At 40.5% G+C, this 15173-nt stretch overlaps 1 protein-coding gene across 1 annotated transcript in view; it reads right to left on the bottom strand.

The window, feature by feature from the left end:
• The window catches only part of cacna1c (calcium channel, voltage-dependent, L type, alpha 1C subunit), a 183143-nt gene that overhangs the window by 49086 nt on the left and 118884 nt on the right, over positions 1-15173 (bottom strand). The window contains exons 5-10 of the mRNA XM_073480377.1: positions 14410-14549; positions 13032-13184; positions 11709-11908; positions 8893-8996; positions 3530-3617; positions 2523-2607 (exon numbers count right to left, since the gene is read on the bottom strand). Coding sequence (XP_073336478.1) covers positions 2523-2607; positions 3530-3617; positions 8893-8996; positions 11709-11908; positions 13032-13184; positions 14410-14549 — 770 coding nt within the window. The remainder of the gene's footprint in view (positions 1-2522; positions 2608-3529; positions 3618-8892; positions 8997-11708; positions 11909-13031; positions 13185-14409; positions 14550-15173) is intronic.

Raw genomic sequence — 15173 nt, 5'->3', positions numbered from 1 at the left:
CATGCAGGACACACGTTCACACACATACAGTATGCCCCCTGAGATGACAGGAAACACACATAAATGAGTAGAGGAGACACATCATATGACACATTTACATAAATAAATAACTACCACACCGTTCATATCACATCATCACATTTGAGTGTGTGCGAGCAGGTGTGCAGGTGTTGGTCATGAATCATAGATGATAATGGCCTTGTTTTAGAGGCTCTTGACGCTCACGCTGTTTCTAAAAACAGTGAAAATCAATACAGTGAATGACATCTACTACTCTCTGTCACCAAAAACAACCACGCACACGCACACACACACACACACACTATAAATATCTGTCTTCATATGAACACACCATTTACATCATACATCAATATTATGCTCCTGTAGCTCTTCATGTAAAGGCAGAATGATGGATACACATAGAAAGGTGTGTGTGGTCTCTGCATGAGTGTGTGGTCACCGGTGTGACTTGTTCATGATGTGAAATCCCATCTGTTCTCTGTCCTAGATACCCTCTGTCTCTCTATTTTTTTACACACATACACGCACTCACACTCTATATATCCTTCTTTGGTATCTTAACATCTATTTTCCTCGCCATCTCTCTCTGCGCTATCTTTTCCTCTATTCTCTAAGTCTCCAATCCCTTCTTAAGACATGCGTTTGTGTGTGTGTGCGTGCACTAGTCTATGCAAAATGTCCTGGGCAGCAGGGACAAACTGCCCTCATTCATCTTCCCAGAGGAGGATCCATCTATCGAGGAGAGGGGGAGGCAGAGCAATGAGAGAGCAAGTGACTCAATTTTCCACCTTCACAAACAGACGGATGATTGATCCTTCTGATGGAGAACTTTGGATTTTATGTATCCATCATTATGTCAGATCATCTAAATCTAAGGGCCTAAGTTATACCGCTAAGTAAAAGCAATGGACTGAATCTGCACCCGACTGATAGCCACAGTTTTAATACTTTAATACTAATGCAAATTTGCTTGATTTTAGAATACAATAAATATACAATATTTTAGAATACATATTTTTTACAATATGCATATGTTTTATTCAGTACATTTTGTGTTGTCTTCTTTTTGTTTCTACAACTAAATGGGGTTTGTATGGACTTTGTGTCTACTATCACTGATGCAGAATTTGTAGAATATGAAGGAAAGAAGCATCTCAATATTGCGATGACATTTTACTAAATTGGCCCAATTGGGAGACCACATAGTGTATTTGTTTGTTTGTTAATGTGCTTATATCTCATACACTGCTGATGTGTTTTTGCAACAGTGATTGGCCCGAGGGAGCACAACGGTAAGAGGTGAAAACAAGTAGAGGTTACAGTTTAGCCACAGGGGTGTTGTGCCTCATTTTCATGTAAATTGGGTCATTACTCATTTGACCATGTTAATTTCTTGAGATTCACTGAAAGATTAGATCATCTTTTTTTTTCCTATTTCTTTCTTTCTTTCTTCCCTTGGCAGTCATCAGTGTTTCTCAGAATGAGCCAAAGTGCTTTGGAGACGATGAGCGGTCTGTGTGCAGAATACATGCAGATTGCATGCTCTCCCTCTGCATATATTAAGTCTGCATCATTCATTCATTCATCATCACTGCGAGCAAGCTGCGCGCCAATCCATTATGAAATAGTTCACAGTGCATACTGTACAAACTGAACAGTACATGCACGAACATAGTGCAGACACAATCCCTGTCTCTCTTTCACACTATCCCTCTTTCAAGTTCAATCTATCTTCTCTGAGATCAAACCTCCAGGTCAAAAGAGGCCAGTTCCCTACTCTCCTTTCCCAGGAAATGCAGCTCAGTCTTGGGGAGACATGTGCCATGTGTGGCTGCCTCTCTCTGGAGGTGTTGCGGAGAGAGACAGGGTGGTAATTTGTGTGTGTACATTTCTGTCAGAATACAAGTACACACATTCCTAAGGGTGTGTACCTACAATGTGTGTGTGTGTGAGTTTGTTTGTTGTGTGTATGTGAGTGTGTGCCCAGAGGCTATTAGCTGAAGTCTGACACATTCCACTAATATCAAAACAGGCTTTAAACCTCAAGAGGGTTCTCAGCCAAAGCAAGCAGACAATATTAACATCCTCTCAGTCTGTCAGTCAGTCACTCTGTCAGTAAGTCAGCCATTCATTCACTGACTATGAGCCACTACCATGTGATGGAGACTGCAGTGAGTTCACTACTTATAGACCAAACACAGGATTTGACACAACCATATGCACGCCCACACACATGCACAGTTATCCTCACAGCTTCTTGGTGCACTGAGGACAAAATATCTTCAGATATAAACACAATTTCACCATTCCAACGAGGCTTTTTCACACAAAATCTTACTGAAACCAAAGTACAGAAAATCCTACCTACCAATACCACCACACAACAATACGTAAATCACACATACAGAGGCATAGTCATCCTCAAGGCAAACTGCAGTAAAGACAGATTTTCACTCCCTCGTGGCCTATTTTACTGTTACTTAACACACATTAGTACTCACGGTTTCTAGGTTTGTCATCGTCCATGCCCTCCTCTTCATTCTCTGGGTCAATGTCTTCAGCCTGAGTGATCCAGTCTAAATAGCCCTATATTCACACACACACACAGACAAAAAGTTAAGTGTTAAGTTAAGTGTAGATAATCAATGGGCTTGCTTCCAAATACTTGTGTTATGAGATAACAATGGTCCAACTATAATACCAGGGGCAATGTGCATTCATGTAAAGTGTCTTAAGTGAATAATGTAGCCAGAATTTTTTAACGGTGTTGAAATGTTGTAGAGCTGCCTCCTGCTACACATTAAGTTGCTAAATATGAGAGGGGCTTATATAAGTCAGGTTAGGACTTTTTTATGAAACAGGGTAGCAGATGCATAAGGAATTTTTCAATGACGTTACTAAAAGCTGTATTTGATTTTGATGGGGGAGTTATTCTTTATTACTTTTGTGGTGATGTGATTTAAAGATTTCAAGTTTGTGTTGACCTCAACATCTCAGGACCATGTTGGAAATAAGTTTTTATACTTGAACATGTTAAATAAAATCAATCCCTTAATACAATAGTTATAAGTACTGTATCTACGTTGCATTTTTTTCTGAATCTTTTAATGTATTTACTTGTCTGTGTTGTAACTCTAAAAAGTGCCTTGTAAATGCTCTGCTGTCTATGCTTGCTGTCTTATAGTGATGGTATTTTGGACACCTCCATATTCCATTGGCCTTTCTCCTTACTAGCGATAAAGGATGTTCAATATTTGATAAAGCCGTAATAACCATGATAAGATGTTGTCTTAATTCTTATCTAACTCTGAATATCTTGTCGCCATGCTTGAATTTCCATTCACACATTATTCTACTTTGTACTAGTGCCAGATTGCCAATGGAGACTGGGAACTCTAGAATTTCACCTTTTTTAAAAGCCTGACGGTAATAAACACTGAAAATGAGTGGCAAGAGTGTTCTTTCATGAATAAGCCTCAATCAAACAAGCACACATGGGACAACTTACCTTGAGGTCCTCCTCCAGTTGCTGTTTTTCTCTGAGTTTCTGAAAGTCACCACGTGCCTTGGCCTTCTCCCTCTCCTTGGAAAACTCTCTGTGAGGAGGAGAGCAGGATGGAGGGGTGGGAGGGTGCACAGTAGGGGGCAGAGATAAAGGGAGAGAGAGAGACCGAAAACAGGGAAAAAGAATCTGAAAATCTAGACTGAAGTGTTGCAAAATGAATCATGCGACAATGCTGCAATAATATAGAACATTATACAGTACATCAGAACAGGAAAAACCTGCTGAAGAGAGAGAAAAAAATTAAAGTGAAAAGAGAAAAGCTCTGCCAGGGAGAGAACGTGTTAGTATGCAAATGCAGATGAAAGCACATCCAGACAGTCACATTGCTCCTGGATTCACATCTCAAACAATCCAATTTATCTAGATGTATTATTAAGCAGCTAACAAATAGATTCAGTTGAATCCAGTTCTCTTTTATGTTGGTAAACGTGGTAATGTCATTAAGCCTGTGCTAGTGGGAATATATTTAATTTTAGACTGAAAGTGATTTATTCATGATTGGGCCACATTTTTTAATTCATGTAGATTAGAGCTTCAATGAAAAGTCATCTAATTGCAAAACTTCTGGTAGTCCGGCTATAAATTCAAGTCCCAAAGTGTCCAACAGCCCACAAAATATACTTCTTTTATCTGTACTGTCCCAGAGCAGCAGGCCTGGGCCTTGTAGGCCCAGCAGTGTGTCCTGGGTCCACCGCTGCAGGGCTCCCTCCCAGTTGCAATGTGCTTGCTACAAGCCCAGAGGGAGGGACAGAGAGGGCACCCCTCACCAGCTGTACCACCTCAGCTTGCTCCTGTCAAATTGGAGGAGAAGTGGCTCTGCACCGAGGTCACTGCGCATCACTGAGCTCCTCACCTTTCGTCAGCCACCTCATTCTTTCGGTCACCAACCAGAGGTTCTGGCCATAGGTCAGAATGAAGATATACAGGTAAACCTAGAGCTGTATTTTGTGCCTCAGCTATCTCTTCATATAAAGTTTTCAGTTCTCTATGGAGAAAAAAAATTATTTAAGTGTGTACATGATTTAATTTATTTTCTATTATTCTTATTAATACAGTAATATAAATAATTATGCCTTCTTTTCCAGACTCATGGGATTTTGGAGGATGATGTGGACAAAGAGGACATTAACTAAGATGATTTAAGACAACTTAGATCAATGTTAGGAGAGTGTGAAATATTGAAATATTATGATGAAACCTGGCGAAATTACTTCTAGGTGTCAGGACAAAAGAAAGAATTAAAGGACGTTTGATTAAACGCTGCACTTGTGAAGGTCAACGTCAGGTTGAAGCCACAGGAGTTTGTCTGAAAAGAAGTCATTTGAATGAGATCTGACAGGAGCTGGGAGGCCTGAGAACATCAGCAGTTAAAAGGTGTATAAATCCACATTTTGAAGGTCCATCATCGAGTAAAATTGCGTCTATGTCGTGAATATCTTGAATGAAGTACAGTAAGAAGAGCTCCCTGCTAGTCATCTCATATCTTGAGATCGTGGATTTGGACATACAGCCCTGAAACCTGCATATATAATGACATGATATAGTGTCAGACTTATCTGAAGGTTCATCTGAATGCAGTTGGAACATAGATTTTAATCAAACACGTGTGTAATGTTTAGTTTCACGGGTCCCTGGAGAGCAAGAGCAGAGCCTGTGATGAAACTCTATAGATTGTCATGTGCCATTTTCATTGATTTTTACAGTCAGTCTATAGGCCGGAACAGAATTAGAGAGCGTGTGTGTGTGTGTGTGGGAGTGTATGAGGGTGAGAAAGTGTGTGGAATGATGAGCAATGATGGAACCTCATATTACACCTACAGACAGCAGAGACACACACTCATGCACACACAAGACGGATCAATGAGCATTAGGACAAACTGCTATTGTCTCGCTGTAGCAGGAGACCAATCCTATTGATCTGTGTTTGTGCGTGCCAGTGTGTGTCTATACCGAATGTGTCTCTGTAAGGCATCACTCTCATTTTCCCGTTCCCATCAAGTAATTTTTCTGTCCCAAATCATCACTGGATTCTCTTTTTTCCCTCACTCTTTGTTTCATTTTGTCTCTCTGCATTCTTACTATTTACTTATTACATCAAATCCAGACAAATGCTGTCACACCTGATGTTTCTGTCTACGCGCTTTCTTCCTGTTTTGCCATTAGTTATTATGCCAATCTGAGACCCACACACACTCCATGGAGGAAGCAGTTGGTAAAAGGTCAGGCTGTGTAGTGTGTTGACAGCATCATTAGTCAGAAGTCAGACAAAGAGTCAGACAGCCAAACCCCCCAAGCTGTTTGGACCAGATAGACCTCTATTATTTTTCCCACAATGCCGCTGTCACATCACCGCGGGTATCGAGAGTCAGTTTCAGGTCAGTCAGTCACAGGTGAGACACTTCAATCCCCTAAACCTGTTCCCTACCATAGTTCATTCTAACCTAAACCATGTGAAGAAACCCATATTCAAAGTTAGACTGAATGGCGAAGATAATGAGTCTAGTAATTGTTGGTGGGAGGCCAATAATCTGGAGAGGTTCAACAATCTATAAGCATAAAGACAAGGTTAAAGTGAACTCTTTAATGTATTCCCAAAAGCTGAAACTGAACAGTAAGCTGCAAAGTATTTGTCAATATCCTTACAGTGTTCAACAAACACAGCTTTCATTTGGCGTAATATGAGGCTGTGTCCACTGGGAGCCTGAATTTATACCGCTGGCTTATGGTTCTCTTTATTTTAAAATGAGATGACAGTGTTGTGTGCCATCCCAGCAGCGCAGAGAATTGAGCATTTTATGATAGTAATAGTGCTGTTCTTTAGAAGCAACACTATAGAGTTGTAGTAAGACCTTTTGGATATTGCCACTGAGAGAGGTAATATAAAAAAGGTCGCAATGGCAGCGAATATCTGTCTGATCGCACTTTTTTACTACAACACATTCCTGTACATGCTTTGGACAGTACTTGTTAAACCAAACGCCATTTACAGTCACGAGCAGGAAGTAGACAGAAGAGCATGAAGAGAAAAAGAGAAGTTAGTCTAAAATGACTTTTGACCTTCCCCTTACCCGCTCAATACCCCCAGAACCAAGTTTAGCACAAAGAAGGATCCGATGATGATTAAGGTGACAAAATACACCCAGGGCCACCTGTACCCTACTGCATCATTGACCTGGACGGACCAAGGATGGGTAGAAGATAAAGAGAAGGAGGGAAAAGGAGGCGAGGAAAGTAACGAGGGCATGGATGAAAGTAAGGAATGAACAGTAAGGAGTAGTAGGAGGGAAGGGAGGGAAGAAGGGAAGAGGGAAGGAGTTAGATCCTTAGCGAAAGTTCCCAACAGATGGAACCGTTTGCTTCTTTAGGATCCCTGCTGGGATTATGGTGCATTCACAGTATTTGTCAGAGTCACTTAGAGGGCCACATGGCAATGTATTTGGCCAGCTGTATTTAACATGGATTTGAAAAATGACTATGAATGGCAATAAATGACCCACATGATAATCAAAACAACTCTTAGAGCATGTACATCTGTGAAAAAGGAAGGTTAGATGTTTAAAAACAGTTTGATTCACTTTAGTTGAACACAAACCAGCTCATTTCAGGCGTAATGACTGTGGAGAGAAGGCATTTTAGTCAGACGCTTTAATGGACTGTGCAGCAAGACTCCCATGGTTTGGACATCATTACTGTCCTCATGACAAATTATTCTCAATGCTCGCACTCTTTCACTTAAATCTTTTTTATGTATATTTTATTGTTATAACTTTGGATGTAATTTTGAAGGGTAAGTTATTATTATCAGTATTATTACTATTTTTTGTCATTATTGGTTTATGTTTGTTTCCAGTATTGTTTTTTAACTTCGATGTTCAGATTACTTACATCCAGTGACACTGATGGTTTTATGATTGCTTACAACAAATGATGTTCCCCATTCAGTGCAGCTTTCCATCCCATAATCTCCATATCTAACGCCATGTCTCCTTCAGACTCCACTCTCTCGTTTTTATAGCGTTCCACCTCCATGGCTGACCTGAGGGGTGAATTATTAATACTCCAGTGTGTCCCTACAGGCCGGGTGGTGCTTGTACTGAAACAGCGTGACTTGGCAGAGCGAGGTAAAACAGCACCCAGCCTGCCTGCTGGAGCAGCATTTATTGAAACTAAACATACACACAGACACAGCACAGGCCTTCAAACAAATACACACATGCTGTAGGGACAATGTTAGCAGATGAATGCTAATTTGAGATATACATGTATGTAAACAAACATGCTAGATCTTTAAATGCAGTCGGGTGATTGAGAAAGAAAATGTCCTTTAAAACTGAGCCTGGACTGAAAGACAGACTAAAAAATAAAAGTTGCTTGTGTATGTAACTAAACCCTGCTGGTCAAAAGAGGCCAGTCCAGCAGGGCTGGGAGGTTTGTGTGTGTCCTCCTGTCCATCACAGACAGGTTGTGACAGGATGCAGCCCCATGAGGTCAACTGACGTGAACATAACAGGTAGACAGAAGGTGCGTCATTGTTTCGCCTGTGTGTACTGTATGTGTGTGTTTCTCTCGGGCTTGTGACAAAGGATTGATTGAGTGGAACAGAAAGGAGAGAGAGCAGCAGATTTTGCTCAGTTCAGTGATCGTCAGTTCATCTTTCCTCGACTGCAGAGAACTATGAACTGTATAAGACATCGAATTTACTAGTGGACTGATGGCGTGATCACCCTCCTCTTCTTTGTGTTTAATTTGTTCTGCGTACCACTTGACTGTACCAGGATAATGTGCAAATTGGTGCTAATTTAGACTTTTTGTCAATTTAGCTAGATTTGCACTGCATTTGACCATCTTTTGGCATTTGACTCTACAGCATGGGAGCCTGGATTTTGAAAACAGCCAACTAAAATCAAATAGCCTCCAAACAAAAATACATAAGATGTAAAGCAGAGTATTTGTAAAGTTATATTCAGATGAAGATTCAATTTCAAATACTGCTTTAACAGATTTTGCCATGAACTTGCATAATAATAATATTGACAACAACAATACTCATAATAATGCACAATTGTTTGTTTTTATAAAGTGGACAGCCATGCATTATTTGTATCCGATTCCACTTTTCAATGGTTCATTGCATCCTCAAAAATCCACCATAAGATGCATAAATGTCTGGTCCAGGAAGTCTTGTAGCATAGTCATTTACCACATCTAATACATTACATACTGTATAGTCACATGACAAACAACAATCACAAACACGCTCTCACAGACATTTGTACACACATGACAACAGCAGCACGACCTCTTACCCGCTCAACACCCCCAGAACGAGATTGAGAACGAAAAAGGAGCCGAAGATGACGAGAGAGACAAAATAGACCCATGGCAGCTCATAGCCCATAGCATCCTGCATCTGAGAGAGACAAGAGAAAGAGCAGAGGAGGAGATGGAGAGAAGAAGAGGATTAACAAGAAAGGAGAGATAACGGAGATGGAAGGAAGAAAGGGATGAGAACAATGGGGACGGAACAAGAAATGTGGCAGAAAAAGGTTTGAGAAGATTGAAATAGAAGGAATAAGTGAATGAGAGGAGGAAGCAGAGGCCAAGAACAGACAGAAAGTGTGTTAGAGAGGGGATAAAAGATGGAAAAGGAAAACAAGAGCATAGCAGTGCATGTTAGAAAGAGCAGTAGAAAGTCCTGCCGAAGCAAGAGTGGCAGTATTGTATGAATAAGTGTGTCTTAAAACCCCTTTGTCTGCCTGTTGGAAAGCAGGTGCTTGACAAGCAACTATTAGGAACACACTAAACAACACTTAACTGCTTTTACAGCTCAATGACAATCCTTAGCTCTTATTCAGCGTGTGTTTCGCAGTTACACAATCCCTTAAGAAATCTTTTCTTGGAAAGGTAGATCGGCTTTTACAGGAAACACATTTATATGCTGTGACTCAACAAGTGTTCATGTAAACCAATTACAATCTGTTCTAGAGGATTTACGGTATGTGACACAAAAAAATCCGGGTGCGGATCAATAAATATGACTTATTTCAGGATATTCAGTTGCAGGGAAATACACCACACACTCATCTGGATATTGCATTAGGGATGGCTTGAATAGACGCAGATCGTTATTAGGGCTGATGCAAATGGGATGTGGACAAGACAATGTCTAAGCCATTTAGTATCAGGGATTTGATCGATCATAAATGTCAGAGTATTAATCTGCACGTAAATTCAAAAGCAAAGGTGAATATTTCCAGTTTACTTTCATAGAGAGAGATAAAAGGGACATAACAGAGGAGAGGAGGGAGGGTTCATTTGTTACGACAGCAGCAGATGTTGGACGTCATTAATCTAAACCCCGAAAATGGGAGACAATAAAAACTACGGAAATGCTTAAATGCCCAAACTAAATGAAAGGCTTGGACTTGTCTGAGTGTTTTCCCATAATCATTTGTACTTATAACTCCTAACAAATAGGCCCCATTCATTATAAAGAGAGCTGGCAACACAAGCGCTCTCATAATAAGGAAATTATAACATTTAACTGATGTAATGTGTTTGTGTGCGTATTTATGTGTGTATGCAGGAGGTTGCAGCAGATAGGGTGCAGGAGGGGTGAAGAGCTAGTAGGCACTCTGCTCCATGTGTATACAGTGCATGCACACACACACACACACACACGCACACACGCACGCATGCACGCACGCACGCACACACACACACACACACACACACACACACACACACACACACACACTCATTTACTGATATAATGGTTCATTCATTACTTTAGTTTTTTCCTGATGGCATGTCATGTTTTATCATTATATTCTAGGTGCAGAGTTCACAATCTGTTTCTCTGGAAGCAAAATCACTGGAGAACTTTCAAAAGTTCTTAACACTGTTTTGAATGTTTTTTACAAAATCTTCAAAGACTCATTTTCCACCTGGTTGAAAACATAATCTCTCCATAGTGTAGACATTTCCTAATTCAAACAAAAGTAGTAGCCAAAAATAAATAACTATCTTTTTGCTTGATACAAAAATTTGAAAGGTATATTAATATATGTTATGTATATACATTTTTTTCAAGGACACACCAAGAAAGGGAAGGAAATATGTAACTTCTTGCTGCAATTGTTTTTTTGGATTAGAAAATATAGTTAAAGCTCAAGATACAAGATAAAAATCAATTCATTGTGCAGTAGATGGATTCTTTTTTTCTTCAATATGGACAGAATACACTTGGAGGATCCTGGAAAATAAATACTGCCATAAAAGTGTTAAGTGTTGTTCAACCACCTTCTGGGGTTTTGGAAGAAACGGATGCTCAGCTTTGTGACCTGAATATAATGATAATACAATAAAAGCAAATACCAGGGCTACCTGATATCTAGAAAATCAGCACAGTTGTATTGTGCTGCAGCACAGTCAATGCAGAAAAGTGATATATTGAAAACTCATCTGTACCACATGAGTGCTTTGCAGTGTTGAGACAGACTGCAATGTACAGGCATACAGATGACCTTTCAGAAACAGCCATGTGAGCCCTAACCACCTATTATCGGGAATCATCAATATCATAAATTGTGTGTGAAGCCATACCTCTGTTGCAGCAGTCTAAATCAAATGCTTTCTGAATGAGGTACATATGGGAGTTTGATTGAACCTTCACAAACATTGATTTATAGCACAGACTAATCTATTGGTTTATTTAGCTGGACGGGGCTGCTGCATGCTTCTGGCCATTTACTGAGGGACGGATACTTTTTGTGTGTTCACATGTGTCTCCGTGGCTATATGTGTGTTCACTTGACACTTGAATTAAGAATCAGGAGTCTTTGCACGTTCTAAATGAATCGGTGCCTTCAATTACACAGTGTATTGTCTGCATTGATTTAGCCGGAGATATGAGCTAACACACACACATAAAACATAATCTGTGTGTGTCTTTGTGTGCACACCTGTCTTTCTGAGAGAAGTGTTTGTGTTATTGCTTTATAAGCACTCATGCGACACTGATGTTACAGATACAGTACAGTGGCTACACACGCACACCAAGCAGTATGTCACTCACTCCACACATACACACAGAAAGACACTGTTGTGGTGCCCGGCTCACCCAGTACAGCACGTCCGTCCAGCCCTCCATGGTTATACACTGGAACACGGTCAACATGGCGAAGGCAAAGTTGTCGAAGTTGGTGATGCCATCGTTTGGGCCCTCCCATCCCACTTTGCACATTGTTCCGTTACTTTCACAGTGTCGGCCATAAGCTCCGTCAGGTGCACACGGTGCTGGCTTTTCCTCTGCAATGGTGACTGAGGCTAAAGGGAAAGGAAGAAGAGAGAGATTTGTATACCTTTTTGAGACATACACACCTGACATCTTGCTGGGAGCAGCCATTGGTTCCAGCAACCATAAATAAACTACTCAGAGGTTCTGGTATGTTGGTATGCCCACTGGTATGTTCCTTTAGAGTTTAAGTTGACATTCCTCAACTTTTTATGTACACATGCTTGTTCCTTTCTACTTTTTATTAGAAGATATCTCCTGACATACCAAAGATGACACCCTGAGAGTTTCATACTCATCCAGGTTTGGAAGTAGTCCAGCCAACACCTAACAGTAACAGAAAATGACTGGGTCTCTTAATTCAGGAAAAATGCTAAAATGACTCCCACTTCAAGATTCTTAAATCAATCTACATCTAACAAGAATTTTTCAAAAGTACACTAAAAGAAAGTGTTAAACAGCCATAACAAAAACAAATCTATGTGAAAAAGTGCAATACTAATTATACAAAACAAGCTCTTGAGGGTGATGTATAGGATACCAGAGAGTATTCCACCAGCACTTACCCAGTGCAATGCTAATGCCTCTCATGGGATCTATAACATCACCATAACAACACTCAAGTCCATTTATACCTAGGGGCCTTCACTGATAATTGTTTTAGTCATTTATGGCGGCTGCTGTTTCAATTATTGCCAGAATCATTCATACTCAGAAACGTAAATGATGGTTTAAATAATTAATGGAGGTTATCATTTAAGCTGTTTAGGGTATGTGCTTTGTTAGATGATGGTTGATGTCTGACTGCAGTCAGTGATTTATGCACACACCACTTAGACTCATTACCTCAGACATCGGGGAAGTGAAGTGACAGTATAGAGTTTGTTCATGATTCAGTTGAAAAGGTTTGTGTGGTATAGTATTCACCTGTGTGTCTTGTGTGTGTGTGTGTGTCCTTGTGTGAATATATGCTTACTGAAGCATGCTTTCACACGCAGTTGAATACATGCCTCAAAAGTTATCTGAGCAGTGAAGTGCGGTATGGGAGTGTATGTGTTTGATCATGCATGCTTGTATTTGCATGTGTGCATCAGTGCGCGACAGTCTAGATACTCCCTCTCTCGCTGTCTCCGATGTGTGAGCGTGTACCTATATGGTCGTTATAGCAGGTCTTGTGCATCTTGCCCATGAAGAGCTCCAGGCCAATGATGGCGTAGATGATGATGACGAAGAGGACCAGCAGGGCGATATGGAGCAGAGGAACCATGGCTTTGATTATGGAGTTCAACACTACCTGTAAACCTGCAGAACACACACAGAGGAACCGCTGAGGACACATAGACACAAACTTTACAAAAAAAAGAGAATCGAAACAGTCAGTTATCATAATGTTAATGATAAAAGCCTTGTGCAGCGCATCATACAGCCGAACAGTTGTAGCTAATCACCATGTAAGCACTCAAACTGACAACTGCATTTCTTCTAAAGATTTAATAATCTTTCTTTAGAGAGAGTGCCTTCAATCAGTTCCTCAGAAAAAACAAAAAAACACAGGAAAATGGAGTCCTTTATTCTTCTGTAAATAAAGGAAAGCTATTTATATACCCAGCTCAAGTGACGATCACAACTAAATTGTTATCAATTTGTATTTGAGTGCAATTATTCACACATAATTTGGTGACGTAAATGCAACAGCAAAGCCACAGTAGGTGGCATCAATGACTGAGGAATACTTGGATTGGTTCTGGTGGGATCTGTTGATTAAATTACATAACACAGTACTTGTTCCACCTTTAACAAAACAACCACGTTCATCAACACATCATTGTTTTTGTAAATTCTACAGCCTGTATGCAGCAAAGAAACTGGAAGCCTTCAGAAAGATAAATCCGTCAGTCAGTGTGCTAATCAGCTAGCAAACATGCTACTGATGAGTTGCCATGATATCAATTCAATACACACACAGGCCAATGATGTTGGACAGGGTTCAGTCTAAATATTGTGCACTGCAGCAGTCGCGCTTTAAAATCGGATGACAAGAGAGTGGGATGTGCACTGGCAGCCTGTGCATTTGCCTGGTATTGTAATCACAAGAATTGTCACACACACATACACACACTCACTCAGGTGCACACACTCGCACAACCTTCATCCAGGATATCTGATCCTTTCCTCTCTTCTGGCCCGTTGGATTATTGATTTCTGCAGTCACTAACACAGACAGGCTGACAGACAACTCATCTACTGCTCGTACTGTCCGAGTATCTGACAACAGGACAAGAGGACTGTGTGTGTGCGTGTGTGTGTGAGCATTTGTATGTGTGTGCATTTATGTGTCACTGTGTGTGTGGACTGTATGTGTGTGTGGCAACAAGCAGCAATATCAGCTCCAATCTGTGGTTCATTTCTCCCCCACCTCACCCAATCACCATTCACACCTGATCCTCAGAGAATCCTCTCTACTCTCTTCCTTTTCTCTCTTTCACTTTTTCTGTCTTTCTTTTCTTCCACAGCTCTCAGTACTTACTGGGTACTCCAGAGACCAATCTGAGGGGTCTGAGTACTCTGAATGCCCTCAGAGCCTTGACATCGAAGCCTGCTGCCTTCCCTCCAATAGGAGTGGCGCCGTCCCCCTTAGTGGCCTGCTCCAAGATCGCACTGAATAACCTGCAAGACAGAAAGTAATGACTTCAATTACCGTCATCATTAAGTTGACATCCCATTTCCACATACTAGAGAATATCTAAGCGAGAGGAAAACAATGAAAGAGATAAAGAATACAGAGATATGATACAGAGAGATGAATATCTGCAGTTGTTGTCATTATGGCCTTATTTTCTATTTCCTCTGTTGCAACTGCTGTCAATACTAAATGGAACCATCTACACCATCTTTATCATAATCTATAATAAATGTGAATTTAGACATCAATCTACCTAGGGACCAAAATTTTAAAAGCAAAGAGAAAGCTGACGACATCTGCGCTGTTTCACAATCAAATGTGTTTCCTGGAGAAAAGTCAACAGTAAAAAATAAAGCAGCTTAATTAGTTAGCTCTCCAACACAACAATAGAAAGTGTTTCATCTGTTCCCTCTGTCTTTCACAGATAAGGAAATGTGAGACACTCAGCTTTAATGATTTGACAGTCAGCTCAACAGAACACTGTGCATGTCCGCAGTGAAGGGAGCTGCCTCTAAAATGTGTTTATAAGTGTGTGTGTGCTCATAATGCCGTTAGATTATAACGCACGTTTAATTCCATGTGATACCACATAACCTTCTGTCTAATAC

The sequence above is a fragment of the Pagrus major genome, chromosome 14 (genome assembly GCF_040436345.1).
Source record: "Pagrus major chromosome 14, Pma_NU_1.0".
In the NCBI taxonomy this organism is placed as follows: domain Eukaryota; kingdom Metazoa; phylum Chordata; class Actinopteri; order Spariformes; family Sparidae; genus Pagrus; species Pagrus major.
The sequence above is the reverse complement of the archived record's forward strand: the minus strand, read 5'-3'. Positions and strand labels throughout refer to the sequence as shown.